General features: G+C 38.2%; 1 protein-coding gene across 1 annotated transcript; it reads left to right on the top strand.

The window, feature by feature from the left end:
- Positions 1-8,747: 8,747 nt before the first annotated feature.
- On the top strand, positions 8,748-11,802 carry LOC121253438. Its single transcript, XM_041153450.1, has 5 exons — positions 8,748-8,849; positions 9,639-9,768; positions 10,102-10,512; positions 10,870-11,120; positions 11,635-11,802. Exons 1-5 carry the CDS (start codon positions 8,748-8,750, stop codon positions 11,800-11,802), a joined length of 1,062 nt encoding a protein of 353 aa, XP_041009384.1.
- Positions 11,803-20,033: the final 8,231 nt, after the last annotated feature.

Raw genomic sequence — 20,033 nt, 5'->3', positions numbered from 1 at the left:
AGTCATTATTTGCAGCAACCCCCCTTGCTGCCTCACAAAAGAGGATTTCAACAAATTCAGTCCAGGTTGTACTGCTACTAAATCAGAAACTAAGCCTTGCAAGGAAAGCTTTTTACTATTCACCACAAACTACATGGTCATATTGGTAAAATCCCAATGAATAGCCCCTAATGTCTTCAACCATTGGACACCCAATACAATATCACAACCCCCCAGATTCAATACATGAAAAGGAACCAAAAACTTGGTACCTTGAATGCTGATATTTTCTTCACATCTGCCTTGGCTAAGTATTTTAGCACCATTAGCCACCTTCACTTGAAGACCCGCATCTTTGATTACCTTCAACTTTGATGCCTCTACGACCAATAGAACCAAGAAGTTATGAGTACTTGTTGAATCCACCAAGATTTCAACAGAAAATGAACCAATTTTGCCCAACAACTTCATTGCATTACTGTTAGTACAACCAGAAATAGCATTAATAGAAACCTCAAGCTCTTCAGACTCGTTTTCAAGAACTGAATTCACTTCTAGTACCAACTCCCCATCCACTTGTTTTTCTTCATGCTCTACACTGCTATTCACATGCAGCAAACAAACCTTTGGATTTTTACAAATATGATTGGGGTTCCATTTCTCATCATAGTGATAACAAAGTCCCTTTTTCTTTTTTCATCCATTTGTAAAGAAGTAACTCTCTTAGCTAGAACTTGATTCCTTGGCCCTCTATTAGAAATTTCTACTGCATTATCAACAACCCCTTTCTCACCAAGAATTAGATTATACTTCCAAGGCCTTCTCAAGGATAAAACATACTCTTGGATCTTTGCCAATCCAAAGCAGCCCCAAGGTTGACAAGATTAAACATTTTAACTGGTAATCTAACTTCATCTTTTAACCCACTCAGAAAACAACTAAGTTTATGTTTTTCAGATAGCCCTTTTAATCAATTAGACAAAGCTTCAAACTGTGACTTTTACAAAGTGACAAAAGAAGTCTACTTCAATTTCATCAAAGCCTCCATTGGGTCATCATATGTTGATGGCCCAAACCTCACTTGTAAAGCCAAAATCAAGGACTCCCATGAATTAAATTGGCCAGAATCCAACCCTTCTTGGTACCATATCAACGTCTCCCCTTCCATATGATAAGAAGCCACTAACAACTTTTGATGAAATGGTGTTTGATGGTAATCAAAATATTGAGTGGCTTTAAAAACCCACCCATTAGGATCAGTGCCATTAAAACATGGAAAATCCAAATGCAACCCTTTACAAATTGCACTTCTATCCTCACAATTGCCCCCACAAGCTTCATGAGAATTAACATGATTAGATTCGACAACAGAACGTAACATGCCAGTAGGTTGATCTAACCTTTCTGAAATACCATTGATTGCCTGCTGATGCTTCTCCAGTTGCTTGTAAACCATTTCTTGCTACTTTTGCAAACCTCTCGTACCTTCTGCCATTGTATGACTGACCACTACTGATACCATTTGTAAGGTTCAACTTGTTGCACTTCCAGAACAAGTAACCTAAAGCTCATAATGCCAAAACTTAGAATCTCTCAACAAAAGAACTGACTGAACAAGATTTCATTAGTAAACCTTGTAGAGAATTTTCAAGGAATTCTCAACCTCCAAAAACAGACTTCCAAGATCATTCACATTGAAACCATTATTCCTACCTCTGCTTTTATAGATGGAGATGGCCAACTAACTTTCTAAAACAATCGTATGTAGTAAAATGCAAGAATACAAAATGTAAAATGCAGCTATCCATTTCCATCATGAAACGCAATGTTTCATTAAAGCCTCTAAACACAACTTCGAAGAAAATAAAACGCAAACCCTTTTTGTGAAGATTAAAACGATTCGTTTCGTTAAAGCTTTTCCTTCCCTTGATTCCTCTCGAAGGTTAAAACTGTTGCAACTGACTTCCTATCAAATTCATAACAGACTTCTCCAATGACTTATTTAGACTGCACCACTTCAAGGCCTCTACCAGACTCCCATGACACTATCTTACTATTATTCACAATCTTACTGTTATTCACAAAATTATCATATCATTCCATTCTCTAAAAATCTTCTTACTACTCATTCAAAAAAAAAAACTCAAACTTTCTACCTCCAATCGTACCAAGTTTGATTCTTTTTCTAAAAAACGTGCTTTAATCCATGGCAATTTATTTCCGAATCTAGGAGATTCATGGTCACGCCTCTTTTAAGAAATAGCTGATCTACTTCCACAATTCATAAACATATATATCAAGAGGAAAAAACAAATTAACGAACAAGGAATCCTAGAATTAGTTGAATCCAACAATTGGTGGATAAAGATGGCTATAAAGCTGCAAAAAAGACAATAAATAAACGTCGTGGATGGACATAAATTATTAACTAATTGAATAATTGATATATAACTATTCCTAACAAATCCCAAGAAAGATATTACCCCATCCCATAAAAATAAAAACAAGGAAAAATATATGTATAATTCAAACAAAGTGGATTGAGAAGAACGTACTCATATTTGTCTTAAATGAGAGACCGACTCCATCTTAACTTTTTAAGGTTGTATTTCATAAGAGAAAATTATTTTATTATTATTATTCATAAATCATTTAAAATTATCTCAGCATCCAAACATTGCCAAACTTGTTAAAACATGAAGAGAAACTCGAAATGCATGAGTAGCGTAGAGAAAAATCTCATTCTCATTGATCTGATTTTAATGAGGGGTCTAAGGTCTTTGATTTTGAATTTGCTATGGAGGTAAGCTTTGAGTGAGTTAACTTCATCTTGAGAATTACTTCCCACTATGATGTCATCCACATACACTAGGAGTGCTATAAACCCTTTTGACTAATTTTGGTGAATAAAGAATAGTCAGATTTAGATTGAAAAAATCCAATAAAAGTGAGGGAGTTAGCAAATTTTGAGAACGATTGCCTTGATGCTTGTTTAAGTCCATAGATGGACTTATTCAGTTTGCATACTAATTTATCCTCCTCAATCTGCTCTCTGTGGATGTGGTAACCTGGTGGCATCTCCATATAAATTTCCTCATTAAGATCCCCATGTAAAAAGGCATTATGAACATTCATTTGAGATAAAAACTAGTTGTGAATAGAGGCTAAGGCAAGGAAGACACGAATTGTGGTGAGTTTAGCCTTTGGACTGAATGTTTCTTGGAAGTTAAAACCTTCTCTTTGAGTATATCCATTGGCAACAAATCTAGCTTTGTGTCTTTCAAGAGAGCGATTAGATTTGAGCTTTATTTTGTAGACATATTTATAGCCAATGACATTTTTGTTGGGGGGAAGGGCAGTAATAGTCCAAGTGTTATTGTCCTCTAAAGCACTGAGTTCAACTTGCATGGCATCTTGCCAATGTTTTATTTTCACAGCTTCACTATAGGAGTTAGGTTTAGAGAATAGGGAGAGGGAAACAGAAAAAGGATTGGTGAGATTGGGAGAAGTGTTTGTATGCGAGGTGATGATCTAGTGGATGAAGTGTGGAGGATGAAGAGGATGCATTGAGAGGTATAGATTCTGCTTTTTGGCAATGGTATTGGTGGAGATAGGCAGGTTGATGTCTATCTCTGGTAGATCTTCGAAGAGGTATTGATGGAGGTGAAAAGGGAGGTGAAGCAGAAGAAATAGTAGGCTGAGATGGTTCAAGATGAGGTGGTTCAGATTGAAGAGTAGGGTGCACTGGTTCAAGATGAGGTGGTTCAAGATGAGGTAGTTCAGAAGAGGGCGAAACTACATTTTGAGAAGGCGAAAAAAGTCATCTGGCAGTGGTGGACGTAAAACCATATTTTGAGGAAAAGAGGAATGAATGTCTATAGAGGAATGAGAAGTGGTAGTGGAGGAGTGAAATGGAAAGGTAGACTCATGGAAGATCACACTCCTAGAAATGAAGGTGGAATGATTCTCTATGTCATAGAGCTTGTAGCCTTTGATGTTTGCAGGATATCCAAAGAAAATGCAAGGCCTAGCCTGGGGTTCAAACTTTGTTTTGTGGTGCTTAGGAGTGCTAGCATAACTTAGGCAACCAAAAACTCAAAGATGATCTTAGGAGGGTGGTGATGAAAAGAGCTTTTCATAGGGTGATTTATTAGAAATGAGGGGTGTAAGGATCCTATTGATGATTTAGGCTGCTGTCAAGATGGCATCTCCCCAAAAAGGAGTAGGTAGACCAAATTGAAAGAGGAGTGCCCTGGCTACATTCAAAAAGTGTTGGTGTTGGGGTATACACACATGATTTTTGGTGAATGATGCCATTGCTTTTATAAAAATCAGCCATGTCGAAGTCAAGGCCATTGTCAATTCTGATTTTCTTGATTTTGCTATTGAAATTGAGTGTGTATTAGTTGGAAGAATGATTACACGATAGGTCTTGCGTCTGATTTCAATTTCATTAAGAAAACCCAAGTGATTCTTGAATAATCATCGACAATGGTTAAAAAATAATGAAAATCTTGAATTGATGCTTAAGAATATGGGGCCCATATATCATAATGGATTAAGTCAAAAGGAAATGAACTAGTTGATACACTTGAAAGAGAAGGAAGATGTTTCTACTTGGCCAAAGGACAAATTCTACAATGAGGTAGGTCAATGGACTTTACATTAGGAAGAAGAGAATGGATTAAACCCATTCTTTGTGAAGATAAATGTCCTAATCTAAAGTGCCATAGATCAAAATTCTGTTGAACAATTGCTTGGTTGACTCGAGCTTGATTGGGAAGTTTTAAAGAAGGTTTGACGTTGTTGTCATGAGAGGTAAGCAGAAGATAATAGAGGCCAGCATGAACCTTAGTAATTCCAATCGTCATCCACAAAGAGAGGACCTGAATGAAGCAAAGATCTTTTAAGAAAAACAGACATGTATTTGGTTTTTGAGTGAGCTTGCTAACTGAGATGAGATTGAAGGTGAATGGGGGTACACATAGGACATTAGTCAGTAACAAAGAACCTGATGTGATGGCCCAAGTTTTTGTCTAGGCTTGGCCCTTAGAATTGTTCAAGGTTGCCATGGTATTTTAGGAGTTTTAGAAGCCTTGATGTAGTGACTTAAGCCCAAGAGAAGAGTGGCTTTAGTTACCTATGAATTTTGGCCTTATTGAGAATTTAGGTTCAAAGGATTAGGCCCATGATCCAGTTCTATTTGCTAGGGTTATGTGACCCAAGAATGTTTTGCATTGAACCGAGTCTTCAATGTGGGCTATGGGAGAAAGAGAGAAGTATAAGAAATGCCAAGGGTTGGCTTACACGCCTATCTTGGAAAAGTTGCTACTTGTCATTCTGTAAGAAACTTTCTAGATGATTCAAAGGACAAAAGGAACCAAGAGGAGACCAAAGGATTTTTAGCCAGATTCAAATTTCCACATGTTTAGACCCTTTGTCTTGTCCAATTCGAGTTCCAAGGGAGTTATCTTGGAAAGAGAAGCTTAGGGAAGTGAAATGGAGCTTTTTCTAGGAGTTTTGCATGGGAAACCGAATGGAGGCACATGGGATTTCAAATTTAGTCAGATAATGCCAAGTGTCCAGCGTGCATGGAGCTTCTAGAATATGTAAAGAGACTTTGGACTGAAGGACAAGAATGCCCTTGAAATTTCAGCTAGCACACTTCCAAGTACTATGTCTCTTTGCCATTTGTCACCTAGACAAAAATTAGACCAATAGAACATGAAAGGTCACCTAGGGAAGGAGAGTTGGAAGATGAAACATCACCTTGGGAAAGGAAGAAGGAGGTGGATGGCAAGACCATGGCATGTGTCTTTTGCCACCTGTTATCCATGCAAAAGGTTACTTGCTTGGAAAAAGGAAGAGTCACATGATGTTTTACCATGTTACCCTTAGAAGAAACACCCAATTGTTTGATGAAAGGAAGGGCATAAAGGGGAGAGAAGAAGAATTCGGCCAAGGGAAGGGAGCCTACACGCCAACCCTAAAGAAAATTGCACCTTCCCAGTGCAATCCATCTAGGAAATTCCAAGAGGTGGTTTCGGCCAAAGTGAAAAGAGGAAGGAAATCTTTGCCACTTGTCTTACATGCATCAGTTTTCAATCACTAATGAGGGAATGAGGAGTTTTCTAAAAACAGGGAGGAAGACCACATTCCCAAGGCTTATTCCTTTGCAAAATCGGAAATTTTCCTTCTCTTTCCCTCTCCATACAACTCCCTCATATTTTCTTGAAGAATCTCTCACTTTCTTATACTTTCTCCTCAACCAAACAAGAAGATTTTTTTTGTCTCAAGATGGTTTAAGGTTCTTAAGAAACCTTAGAAGCTGAATGGAGGGAAGAGTTTATGCTCCATGTTTTTCAGCCACTACCCATGTCTTTAGTTATTTTAGGGTTTGCTTTAGCTTAAGAATGAATTTAAGAAGTTTTTACCCCAAAAACCCTAGAAGCCGAATAGATATAGACAAGTTTGGCTCTAGAACTCTGCACATACACTCAAGAACAGTGAGGTGAGGTTTTTAGTTGTTTTTCTAATGAGGAATGTTCGGATTTACAGCTTGCTAATACTATTATACGTGAATTTTTTTTGTAAGTATATACTCAACTACTCTTGGTTAACACTTGTATATGATTATGTAAATATTTTCATTGCCATGTTTATCTTGGTTGCTATTTCTTGATTGTTTGTTGATTATGTTACTATGATCTTATATCAATCTATGGAAGGAATTATATGCTTTGAAATTGTGATGAATATGCCATGAATTCTTGTATATGTTTCGGTTTTCACATGTTTATGAATGATGGAAAATGTATCATGATGTTTCGGCTATACCATGTCTTGAATGATTCGGATCTTGGTCAAGTGTTACGATTTCATGCTTTGTTTTATGAAACTATGATTTTTATGTTATTTGCTTAAAGTTTGGAACATGTTTATGTGATGATTTTTCATTTTTTTATGCCAATGAGTTTCGGCCTTAACATGATTTTATGGTTCTATGCACATGTTTTTATATCTATTATGTTTATGTGATTATGCTATGAAATGAAGAAGTTATGCTTGTTGTTCTATGCACGACATCTCATATGTCATATGTCATGCATAAGTAAGCATGTTTAAATCATATGTTACATGCACTTTGGGGAAGAAATGTTTCAAAGAATATGTTTTCAAAGAAGTATTTTCAAAAAGTGTTTTTCAAAAGGAAAAAGAAAGTTTAAAAGTTTCATCACAACCCCAAGTGCTAGGGCGGGGGAATGTCCTAGTGGAACTACTCTGTCCACTCTAGAGTGTATGAGAATGGAGTGGTTACCCCTAGATCAACGAAGAATAGTCGACGAACCTCGAATGGATTCGTTTTAAAGAATGCTAGTGCGAGGAAGCACCTAATGCTACTAGGTGCTTCCTCGAACTGGAAGGATGGTGGTAGAGTCTCGCCTACAATTTCCACCTACAGTAAGAACACGCGGTGCAAGAAGGGAAGCCTTGTTTCATCCACCGTCTAAACAAGTATAAGACTTCATATGATAAGGATCACTCGATGAAAATCTTGTGACAAGTTTTGAATAAGATCATGTGAATAAGAAAAAACTAAGAAGTTTTTCTGGAAAGTTTAAGTCTGTTAAAATCTTTTGCAAAAGCTCAAGTGCATAAGTTAAATTCTGGTTAAGGCATAAGTCAAGTACATGTCTATGCACGCATATCATGATATACTTTTGTATGCTTGTATTAACTGTGGTATGTTGTGTGTTTACTTGCTGAGATTTCTCGAAATCTTATTGTAGTAGTTTCCATACCATTCCCCATCCGGAATGTTAGAAGTGGTAACAGGTTTGGTTAGAAGCCACGATAAGCAAGAGGAAGAGAACGACACCTCCTCCTTCGGAGAGGATTATGCCAAAAATGGCCTTGAAGGGGCCTGTGTCCTCCATTTGGGAGTGTCTCGAGGCCATCGACCAAGAGATCACAGGAATACTAGAATTCATCGCTGAGTTCAAGTGGCTTAACAATCGAGAAAGGGATAAGGCTTAAGGAAATGCGTTAAGCCTAAGTCTTCTTGAAGAGTAGGGGAGTTTAAATATTTTGTGGAAAAAAAAAGAGGACATCAATGTTTATGGCCATCTTTTGTGGATTCACGTTTCTTTTGTGGGAATTCTGTGTTTTGGAAAACTTAAAATTATGCTTCATGCTTTTGGGATATTTTCCCTTTAAGGCCTATGTTTATGTTTCGGGACAATGTTTTGAGTTATGATATTTTAGTTTATGATGCCATGTGCTTTGCAATTGCTTATCACATTGCCTAGTTATTTGACTTTTAAAATTTTTCCACTACATAGTTATTGCATATTGCTAGTGTACTTGGGTCCATAGCATTTTATCTGTCATGTACGAGGGGTGTGCAACCTTTCATTACATGTCCCTGCATCTCAGTCACCGTCCAATGCCAAGCGAGGGCTGGGGGTGCCACAGAGCATGGTATCAGAGCAATTACGTCTCTGGGTAAACCCACACGTTGTCCTAGGAATGCATGGTACCTTTAACTAGGCTTGAGATCTGTACTCTTAGGCTTGGATCTTATAGTTTAGGCTTGAATGCGGACAAAGAAGGAGTTGTGTCGTAAGATCGCCAGTCCAAGTGAAGAAAGGTTACTCTCCTTAAGGAAAGGACTAACCCACGTTGGTTATGTGCATTTTCAGGAAGAAGGAAATTATGGTCCGAAATTGGCATGAGAATACATCTTCGAGAGGCAAGGATCAAGAGATATGGAATCCTCCCATGGAAGGGGACAGGCCATAGCTAAAGCTATTCGCCAAATGACTGAAGTGCTACGTACTCAGGTGGAACAAGGACATAATGTCAGACAAGTACCTCCTAGAGAACAAGGATGTACCTACTAGAAGTTTGTGGTATATTGACACCTGAATTTCTTTGGAACGGAAGGACCTTTGAAGGCCAACGAGTGGCTTATGGATTTAGAAAGGACTTACGAAATTAGTGGATGTACTAAGGAGCAGAAGATTCAGTACGCGGGACATATGCTTCAGGGAAAAGCTGAAATTTGGTGGCAAACTAAACCGCAACTTTTGGTCCAAGAATTGAGAAGTCTGACCGTACACACTTGGGAACAATTCAAGACTGAGTTTGACAACCGTTTCTTTATGGAGACAGCTAAGCAGTAGAAAGCTTTGGAATTTGCAAGTTTAACTCAAGGGAATAAGACGGTCGATCAGTATACCACTCATTTTATGGAAATTGGGAGGTTCGCACCTTATCTGATTAGTATTGAGAAGATGCAAGCAAGGAGGTTCCAAGATGGTTCGCAACCTTGCATCCGAAACCAAGTAGCATGTCTATTGATAGGAAATTTCCAAGAACTAGTCAATTTGGCTTCGATAGCAGAGGCGGAGCAACGGAGATTAGTCGCATAGGCCTAAGTGGATAGGAAAAGGGGATTTCCTTACTCATCCGGAAGTAATATAGGGAAGCGAAAGGTCCCGGTAACCCCAAGCAAGGGAGGCGTGGTAGTTGGGAAGGCAGCACCCATTACTCCACCACCTTGTTGCCAATGCGGGTAGAGGCACAACGGAGAATGTCGAAGAGCCTCAGAAGTGTGTTTTAGATGTGGTCAAACTGGCCATATGATTTGCCTGTAGATTATGCCTAGAAGAGTGTTGACGCCAAATGCTAAACCCAAGACTACAGCAAAGGCCAAGGTTTATGCTATTACACCAGAAGAAGTAGACCAAGAAGCTTATGAGATGGCAAACACGAGATTGATTACCGGTACCATTTTTAACTTTGCCTTAATTGTAGATAACTTGTGTTTGGGAAATCTTGAGTATTCATAGTTATCTCTTTAGGTAAAGTTAGATTGAAGCGGTACGTGGTTTGTGCTTTGTTTGATTCTGGAGCATCGCGGTCTTTTATCTCTAATAGATGCGTACGACGATGTGAGCTCAAGGTTGAGCCAATGTCTTAGAAGGTTTTGGTAGCTATTCCTGACGGGAAGGTAATCGGTTGTACGAGTATAGTTGCGATTTGCCCGTTGGAAATTGTGAACTTGATCCTAACCGCAGATTTGATTGTTTTTCACGTGATGGAATTTGAAAATCTTAGGAATGGATTGGTTATATAGGTATTATGCCCAGATAGACCATCAGAGGCAGGAAGTAGTGTTAAGGTTACCTGTACGTGAAAGGATTTGCTATATGAGCAAGTTTGTTCGGCTTGATCTGTTTACGATAACGACTGTACAAGTTAAGAAGAGTTTGGTGAACAGGGATAACATCTATCTAGTGATTATAAGGGACGTAAAGGAAGGACCTGAAGGAATCGAAGGAATCGCTGTGATTGAGGATTTTCCTAAGGTTTTGGCCGACGAACTACTTGTATTTCCTCCAAAACGAGAGACAGAATTTGTAATTGAGCTTGAACCGGCCACAGCTCCCGTGCATAAGGCACCCTATCGGATGGCCCCAACAGAATTAAAAGAGCTTAAAGTGCAGATTGAAGAACTTTTAGCAAAGGGTTTTATTTAACCTAGCTCATCGCCATGGGGAGCACCAGTCTTGTTCGTTAAGAAGAAGTATGGGACTTTATGGATGTGCATCGATTATAGGGATTTGAATAAAGTAACTGTTAAGACTAAATATCCTTTGCCAATGATAGACGATCTATGGGATCAATTGTAAGGAGCTGCTATTTTCTCGAAGATTGATTTACAATACGGATATCATCAACATAGAATCAAGGAGCAAGATGTCTCTAAGACTGCTTTTCGAACTTGTTATGGACATTTCGACTTTCTAGTCATGCCTTTTGGGCTGACGAATGCCCCTGCTGCATTTATGGAATTGATGAATTGGATTTTTTGACAATATTTAGATAGCTTTGTAGTGGTATTCTTAGACGACATATTGGTTTACTCTCATGATGAGGAAGAGCATAAGAAGCACTTGAGGATTGTACTGGAAACATTGCAAGAACATCAGTTGTATGCCAAACTTAGTAAGTGCAACTTCTGGCTTCGTGGAGTGAAATTTTTGGGACATGTGATTTCTTGCAAAGGAGTGGTAGTGGATCCTGCTAAGATTGATGTTGTAACGAAATGGCAAAGGCCAACTAATGCTCATGAAGTACGTAGTTTCCTCGGTTTGGCAGGATATTGTTGAAGGTTTGTGGAAGGATTTTCCAAACTTTCTAGTCCTTTAATAACATTGACAAGAAAGAATGCTAGATATGTATGGACTGACTAGTGCGAGAGAGGAGTTTTCAGGAATTCAAGAAGAAGTTGACTTCAGCCCCAGTGTTGGCATTACCAGAACCTCATAAGCCCTACGTAGTCTACAGTGATGCATCTAAGATGGGATTGGGATGCATTCTAATGCAAGAGGGAAGGGTCGTCGCATATGCTTCGCAATAGCTTAAAGACCATGAATGAAATTATCCTATCCATGACTTGGAATTAGCAGTGGTAGTCTTTGTATTAAAATTTGGAGGCACTATTTGTATGGGGAGAAATGCGAAGTGTACACGGATCACAAAAGTCTGAAGTATCTGTTTAGTCAGAAGAACCTAAATATGAGGCAACGAAGATGGGTGGAGACCATTAGTGATTATCAATGTGAGATTAAATATCACCTCAATAAGGCTAACATTGTAGCTAATGCAATTAGTCGCAAGGCTCAGACAGACTTACCATTGGTTTTAGCAAGATTGAGAAACCTAATGATTGGAGATCCGCCACGAGATGTCATGTATGAAATTGCGCAAGAGTTCATAGCTGTGACTGAAGAAGAAATCCTAGAAGGACAGTGAAAGGACGAGAAACTGGAGAAGCTTCGATAGAAGATTTTGAAATTAGAAAGACCGCAACATTTCTCTATTGGAAGGAATGAGACGTTCTTTTATAAGGAGAGGAAAGTAATTCCTAATCTCGCTGAACTTAAGGAAAAGTTGTTAAGGGAGGCTCATTGCATCCTTTACACGACGCACCATTGCAGTACAAAGATGTATCGAGATTTAAAAGGCCAGTTTTGGTAGGATGGAATCAAGAAGGATGTATCAGAGTTTGTGGCAAAATGTTCGATTTGCCAGATGGTAAAAACTAAACATTAGAAACCAGAAGGTGAATTATAGTCATTGCCTATTACGGAGTGGAAGTGGGATGATGTGTCTATGGACTTTGTAATTGGTCTACCAAAGACGTCATCAGGAAAGAACTTGATATGGGTTATAGTCAATTGATTGACTAAGAGGGCAAATTTTCTACCCATAGCTAACACAGATTCTAGGGAAAAGCTATCCCGACTTTATGTAAAGGAAATTGTCCGGTTGCACGGAGTACATAAGACTATAGTATCGGACCGAGATACCTGTTTTACCTCACAATTTTGGCAAAGTTTGCAAAAGATGTTAGGCACTCGTTTAAACTTTAGCAGTGCTTATCATCCTCAAATGGACGGACAAACAGAATGTACAATTCAGACCCTGGAAGATATGCTGCAAGCATGTGTTATGGAACTAGGTGCTGATTGGGAAAGTCAGCTACCTTTGGTAGAATTCGCCTACAATAATAGTTTTCAAGCTACCATTCATATGGCACCTTACGAGGCTTTGTACGGAAGGAAATGTAGATCCCCGTTATATTGGGATGAAGTGGGGGAAAGGAAAATCCTAGGACCCGAATATCTACAAGAAGTACAGAGATAAGTAACTATGATCCAAGAAAGAATGAAAGCAACTCAGAACAGACAAAAGCTATGGTGATAACAGACGTAGGAAATTGGAGTTTGCAGTAGAAAATTGGGTATACCTCAAACTATCGCCCATGAAAGGAGTCGTATGATTCAGCAAGAAGGAAAAGTTAAATCTCCAATACGTAGGACCCTACGAGATAGTCGAAAGAGTTGGCCTAGTAGCTTACAGATTGAATTTGCCAGTAGAGATGCAAGGAATACATAATGTGTTTCATGTATCAACTTTGAAGAAGAGTTTCGGAGAAAAACAGCCAATAGTTATGAAGTCTGATGAGATTCGGCTTCAACCCAATTTGTCTTATACAGAATGGCCAGTACAGATTGTGGATCATAAGGAATAGGAGTTAGGGAATAGGAAGATACCTCTAGTGAAAGTACTTTCGAACAACCAAGAATTCGAAGAAGCAACTTGGGAACAGGAAGATGCAATGAGCAATGAATACCCCCATTTGTTTGTAGCTTAAAAAAAAAAAAATTCGATGTATGTATGAATTGTATGTTGTGGATGAATTGGATGTCTATGTATGGCATGAATGTTTGTTCTGAGAGAAATCGTCTGTTTCGTGTTTGCTAGTTTAAGTATGGTAATCATGTGTGCATCTATCAAACCCTTGAAATAGGAAATGGCATGAACTAGAAGGACCCACGCATGTCTGTTTCTTCAATGGCTTGATTGTGGCAACAAAGAGAACATTGTATTAGAGAGCACCTTAGAAGAAAACAACAGGCGTTAGCAGAGCAAGCAAGACAGATGGAGATATTTGAGCATCATCGCACTCATGTGATGGATGTGGACAGTCGAAGAAGGCAAAAAGGAATAAATCTGCGTAATTTTGATCCAGAAGCATAATCAAGTTGCACAGTGGAAGAGCACGCAAGTCGGCTTGTACCTTTTGAAACTTTGGATACGTCTGCGTATCGTATTCATTTTCGTGAAGAAGGTTAACCAATTGAGGACATCGACCTTGAGATAGAACATAGGTTGAATGAGATGCGGGTTAATATGTATTTTGATTACGATTTGGAAGCTATATTTTACTTTTCTCAGGACTCTATGACCATGGAGATGAATGATATGCCCTCATCCTCAACGTCGTCTGAAAATTCTACAGCCGCTTGTGGAGGAGGTAGTAGTTTGGTATCTTCTTATAAGTATTTTGATTAATGATTGTGGTGTCGATTTCGAGGATGAAATCTTTTCTTTTAGGAGGGGAGGATTTGATGGACCAAGTTTTCATCTAGGCTTGACCCTTAGAATCCTTCTAGATTGCCATGGTATTTTAAAAGTTTTAGAAACCTTGATGTAGTGACTTATGCCCAAGAGAAGAGTGGCTTTAGTTACCTGGGAATTTTGGCCCTATTGGGAATTTAGGTCTAAAGGTTTAGGCCTATGATGCAGTTCTATTTGCTAGGGTTATGTGACCCAAGAATATTTTGCTTTGAACCGAGTCTTGAATGTGGGCTAAGGGAAAAAGAGAGAAGTATAAGAAATGCCAAGGGTTGGCTTACACACCGATCTTGGCAAAGTTGCCACTTGTTATTGTGTAAGAAACTTTCTAGATGATTCAAAGGACAAAAGGAACCTAGAGGAGACCAAATGATTTTCGGCCAGATTTAAATCTCCACATGTTTAGACCCTTTGTCTTGCCCAATTTGAGTTCCAAGGGAGTTATCTTGGAAAGAGAAGCTTAGGGAAGTGAAATGGAGCTTTTTCTAGGAGTTTTGCATGGGAAACCGAATGAAGGCTTATGGGATTTCAAAATTTAGTCAGATAATGCCAAGTGTCAAGCATGCCTGGAGCTTCTAGAAGGATATGTGAATAGACTTTTGGACTGAAGGACAAGAATGCCCTTAAAAGTTCGGCTAGCACACTTCCAACTACTATTTATCTTTAACATTTGTCACCTAGACAAAAATTAGACCAATAGAACATGAAAGGTCACCTTGGAAAGGAGAGTTGAAAGATGAAACATCACCTTGGGAAAGGAAGAAGGAGGTGGATAGCAAGACCATGGCAAATGTCTATTGCCACTTGTCATCCTTGCAAAATGTTACTTGCTTGGGAAAAGGAAGAGTCACTTGATGTTTTACCAAGTTACCCTTAGAAGAAACACCCAATTGTTTGATGAAAGGGCATAAAGGGGAGAGAAGAAGAATTCGGCCATGGGAAGGGAGCCTACATGCCAATCCCACAAAAAATTGCACATTCCCAATGCAATCCATCTAGGGAATTCCAAGAGGTGGTTTCGGCCAAAGTGAAAAGAGGAAGGAAATCACCAATGAGGGAATGAGGAGTTTTCTATAAAAGGGGAGGAAGACCACATGCCCAAAGGCTTCTTCCTTTGCAAAATCCAAAATTTTCATGCTCTTACCCTCTCTATACAACTCTTTCATATTTTCTTAAAGAATCTCTCACTTTCTTATACTCAACCTACTCTTGGTTAACACTTGTATATGATTATGTAAATCTTTTCATTACCATGTTTATCTTGGTTGCTATTTCTTGATTGCTTGTTGATTATGTTACTATGATCTTATATCAATCTATGGAAGGAATTATATGCTTTGAAATTGTGATGAATATGCCACGAAATTCTTGTATATGTTTCGGTTTTCACATGTTTATGAATTATGGAAAATGTATCATGATGTGTCGGCTATACCATGTTTTGAATGATTCAGATCTTGGTCAAATGTTATGATTTCATGCTTTGTTTTACTAAACTATGATTTCTATGTTATTTGCTTAAAGTTTGGAACATGTTTATGTGATGATTTTTCATTTTTTTATGCCAATGAGTTTCGGCCTTAGCAAGATTTTATGGTTCTATGCACATGATTTTATATCTATCATGGTTTATGTGATTATGCTATGAAATGAAGATGTTATGTGTGGTTGTTCTATGCACGACATCTCATACGTCATATGTCATGCATAAGTAAGCATCTTTAAGTCACATGTCACATGCATTTTGGGGAAGAAATGTTTCAAAGAATATGTTTTCAAAGAAGTATTTTCAAAAAGTGTTTTTCAAAAGAACAAAAAAAGTTTAAAAGTTTTATCACGACCACAAGTACTAGGGCTGGGAAATGTCCTAGTGGAATTGCTCTGTCCACTTTTAAGTGTGTAAGAATGAGATGGTAACCCCTGAGTTGACGAACCTCGAATTGATTCTTTTTAAAGAATGGCGGAGTGAGGAAGCACCTAATGCTAGTAGGTGTATAAGGCATGTAATTGAACGAAGTAAGGTCGAGTTATTATGATTCTCTATGTATCGTGAACTGTAGGGATGGTGGTAAGCAAGGATGGTGAAAGAGTCCCGCCTGCAATTTCCGCCTACAGATCGTTAATAATTCGATGACTAGCAGGAATACGAGGTGCAAGGAGGAGAGTCGTGTTGTATCCACCCTCTGAACAAGTATAAGAGCACATATGATAAGGATCACTCGATGAAAATCTTGTGATATGTTCTGATAAGACATGTTCTGAATAAGATAACGTGAATAAGAAGAAGCTAAGAAGTTTTTCTAAAAATTTTAAGCCTCTATTATAAGTCTTTTGCAAATGGTCAAGTGCATAAGTTAAGTTCTGATTAAGGCATAAGTCAAGTACATGTCCATACATGCATATCATGATATACTTTTTGTATGCTTGTATTAACTGTGGTATGTTATGTATTTACTTGCTGAGATTTCTCGAAATATCATTGTAGTAGTTTCCACTACCATTACTCAACCGGAATGGTAGAAGTTGTAATAGGTTTGGTTAGAAGCCACGATGACCAAGAGGAAAAGAATGACACCTCTTCCTCCGGATAGGATAATGCCTAAAATAGCCATGAAGTGGTCTGAGTCCTCCATTTGGGTGTGTCTCGAGGCTATCGACCGAGAGATCACAAGAATACTAGAATTCATTATCTAGTTCAAGTGGCATAACAATCGAGACAATGATAAAGCTTAGAGAAATGCGTGAAGCCCGAGTTTTCTTGAAGAGTAGGGGAGTTTAAATATTTTGTGGATTCACGTTTCTTTTGTGGGAATTCTGAGTTTTGGGAACCTTGAAATTATGCTTCATGCTTTTGGGATATTTTGCCTTTAAGGCCCTATGTTTATGTTTTGGGACAATGCTTTGGGTTATGATATTAGTTTATGGTGCCATGTGCTTTGTAATTGTTTATCGCATTGCCTAGTTATTCGACTTTTATAATTTTTCCGCTGCATCGTTATTGCATATTGCTAGTGTAATTAGGTGCGTAGCATTTTATCTATCATGTACGAGGGGTGTGTAGCCTTGTGTTACATGTCTCGTCGTCTCAGTCACTATCCAATCCCAAGCATTAAGGGCACCACAAGGCTTGGGAGTTGTACCATTTGGAAGTTGTACAAATGCTTGTATGCATGGAGAAAATTTATCAAGAAAAGAGGTAGAGCATACCATGTGATCAGTGGCCCCTGTGTCCATGATCCATGGTGTGACATAAACATCAGAGTGTTTAGAGTGAGTTGTGTTTGCAGGGATTCATATCATTGAAATGAGAGTAATTACTACGTATGGAAAGAGAGGAGAGACAGTGGTGGTTACCTGCTTGGTTTGAGTAGGATGTGTTTGAGGAATTTGGTTCTAAAACTGTTGGTTTGATAGGAGTAGGAGTAGGTAGTATAGGTTGGTTCCGTCCTGAGTTTAGCTGAGGAAATCAAGCATTGACAAGATCCATAAGATGTTGTGCTTCTGCTTGAGAGATGTTCAATTGAGAGACACTTGGAACAGGTGCTTCATGGCTAGGGGCAATAATTTGAGCAGCAACCTGATTTGCAGAATAATGTGCAGCAGAGGTGTTTCCAATTCTTGGTTTGGTGAATTTGAAGTTTGGTGGGAATCCCACCAACTTGTAGCATTTCTCCTTTATATGTCCAACCTTGACAGAATGATGGCAAACCAGGTCTAACCTGACCTTTTTCTTTGTAAATTTTTGGTAGGCAAGTAAGGCAAAAGTTTCTGACATGGGCAAGGTTGTATTCCTTGCTTGCCTTTGCCTTTCCTCCTGTAAAATTAGTGAAAACATTTTATCCAATGAAGGCAAGGAACTTAACAAAATGTGTTATCCCCACACAGCATCATAGCTATCATTTAACCCTATTAAAAATTTAAACACATAATCTCCATGTTGAACTTCACCAACATCTTTCAAGGCATCACAGGTACACTTCCCACATGAGCAACATGGAAGAGGTCTATAGTTATGCAACTCTTCCCAAATAGCATTAAGTTGGGTGAAACAATCACTTATAGAGAGGTGTCCTTGTACAATGCCACTTAGCTTGTGTTGGAGGTGATAGATTCTAACCTCATCAGGTTGTGCAAAATGCTCCTAAAGCTTGTCCCATATCTGTCTGGCTGAAGTCATGAAAAAGACATTAGATGCAATATCTTTTGAGACAAAGTTTAGGATCCATGCAAGAGGGATGTTGTTGCATCGTACCCATGAAACATAGGAAGAATCTGATAAATCAGGAGTGCTGATTGTGCCGTCCAGGAAACCAGATTTGTTCTTGATGAAAATAGAAAGCAGAAATGATCTGCTCTAAGAAATGTAATTTGAACCAGTTAATGGGGGTGAGACAATGACAGTGTTAGCATTGTCACTGTGATGCAGAAAGAAGCGACTATTTTGATCCTCAAGGGAAGAAGGAGAGGGGGATGTCATGATTATTGAGATGAAGTTTGTTTGCAAGTCTAGGAAACACTGCAGGAGAGATGTCTTGCTCTTTTACCATGTTAAAACATGAAGAGAAACTCGAAATGCATAAGCAGTGTAGAGAAAAATCTCATTCTCATTGATCTAATTTTAATGCTGCATAATCTACTGCTATTTATATATTACAAAAGCTGAAAGAAAAAGCTTTAAAAACTAACTTTAAATCTTCTATACAATTACAAGTAATAATCTGCAACTTTTATGGGCGGCATGGTTTAGACAGTACTTTATATGAAGTTCTTGACACTTCATGTGCGTAGCCATGTTTTTCACAAATCTTTTCAGACCCAAAGCTTTCTTCCTTTTCGTTGTTGCCTTCTGCTTCTTGTGTGCTGCCGTATGCTTTATTAGCTTTTGCTGCTGCATGTATTTCTTGAGTATTGCAGTGTACTTCCTATTTGCTTTTGTTGCTGCCTGTGTTGCTTTGTGTGTTGCAGCTTTGATGCTCAGTGTCCTCATGTCCTTCTTGCTTCCAATCCTTCTCATTACATTTTATTTTGTGAGATAATTAACTAAAGACAAAGGAGAGCCAATTGGTTTCATCTCTATTAATAGTTATCTTGTCATCATCATTATGTTAGTGATTACTTAGTATTTAGTCAAATGTTAGTTAATATGTTATCATCTTGTTTCGATAAGTTTCCTGATTGATGATGTCTTTAATATACTCTATAAACTACACTCTAAAGTTCTTGGAAAGTTGAAAAGTGTTTATTTAGGAAAGTATTTAATAATCTTCTTTAAGAAGTGAAAGAGAAAAAGAGATAGGGATTGTAGAACCAATTAACCTAAAATGAGAAGTAAGAAAAACTTGAAGAAATATTGATCAATGGCATGAGTACCCAAAAAGCATTTCAGTTAAAGGGGACAAAGGAACTCTCTTAACTCATTTAGATTCATCCTAAAATAGATAGAATTGAATGCCATTTAGGTGGATTGTGTTTTCTCATGCAATAAAGACGAGTGAGATATTTGAATAATTAATTAACATTTTTGGCTCTATTGTTTTCTTTGAACAATAGGTTGAGGAGCAGAAACTCTCCTTTTCAAGGTAAGAGGTCAACTTAGAGCAAAGCATGCTTGCGAAGCAACCAAGGCAAGAGCATGAAGCAACTTTTTCTGAACCAAAGGATCGAGGTTCTCTAGAAACAAAATATCCAAATCCCTCAGCGTCACGTAATGTCTCAGTATCATCTGCATCCAAACCAGAATTTGACTCCGAAAAGGGACAACTCACTATTAATCATCTATTTTCTCATCATCCTCCTATCATCTCATGATGTGGCATTAGATGATTGGAGACTATTTATTATATTTCACTTGTAAATCTATCATCTAATGTCACATCATGGGATTATAAAAGGATGATGAGAAAATGGATGATTAATAGATTTTTTACATAATCAAATATGGCTAACAAATTTCATATGCAATAACAAATTATAGTAGTAGGTGACATGAGATACATTAAGTGGAGTAAGTTCAATAGTTCTAAGTTAGGTCAAACATGATATATTTGTTGCATTTATGGATG

The sequence above is a fragment of the Juglans microcarpa x Juglans regia genome, chromosome 2S (genome assembly GCF_004785595.1).
Source record: "Juglans microcarpa x Juglans regia isolate MS1-56 chromosome 2S, Jm3101_v1.0, whole genome shotgun sequence".
Classification (NCBI taxonomy): domain Eukaryota; kingdom Viridiplantae; phylum Streptophyta; class Magnoliopsida; order Fagales; family Juglandaceae; genus Juglans; species Juglans microcarpa x Juglans regia.
This window is presented reverse-complemented; position numbering and strand designations above follow the sequence as displayed.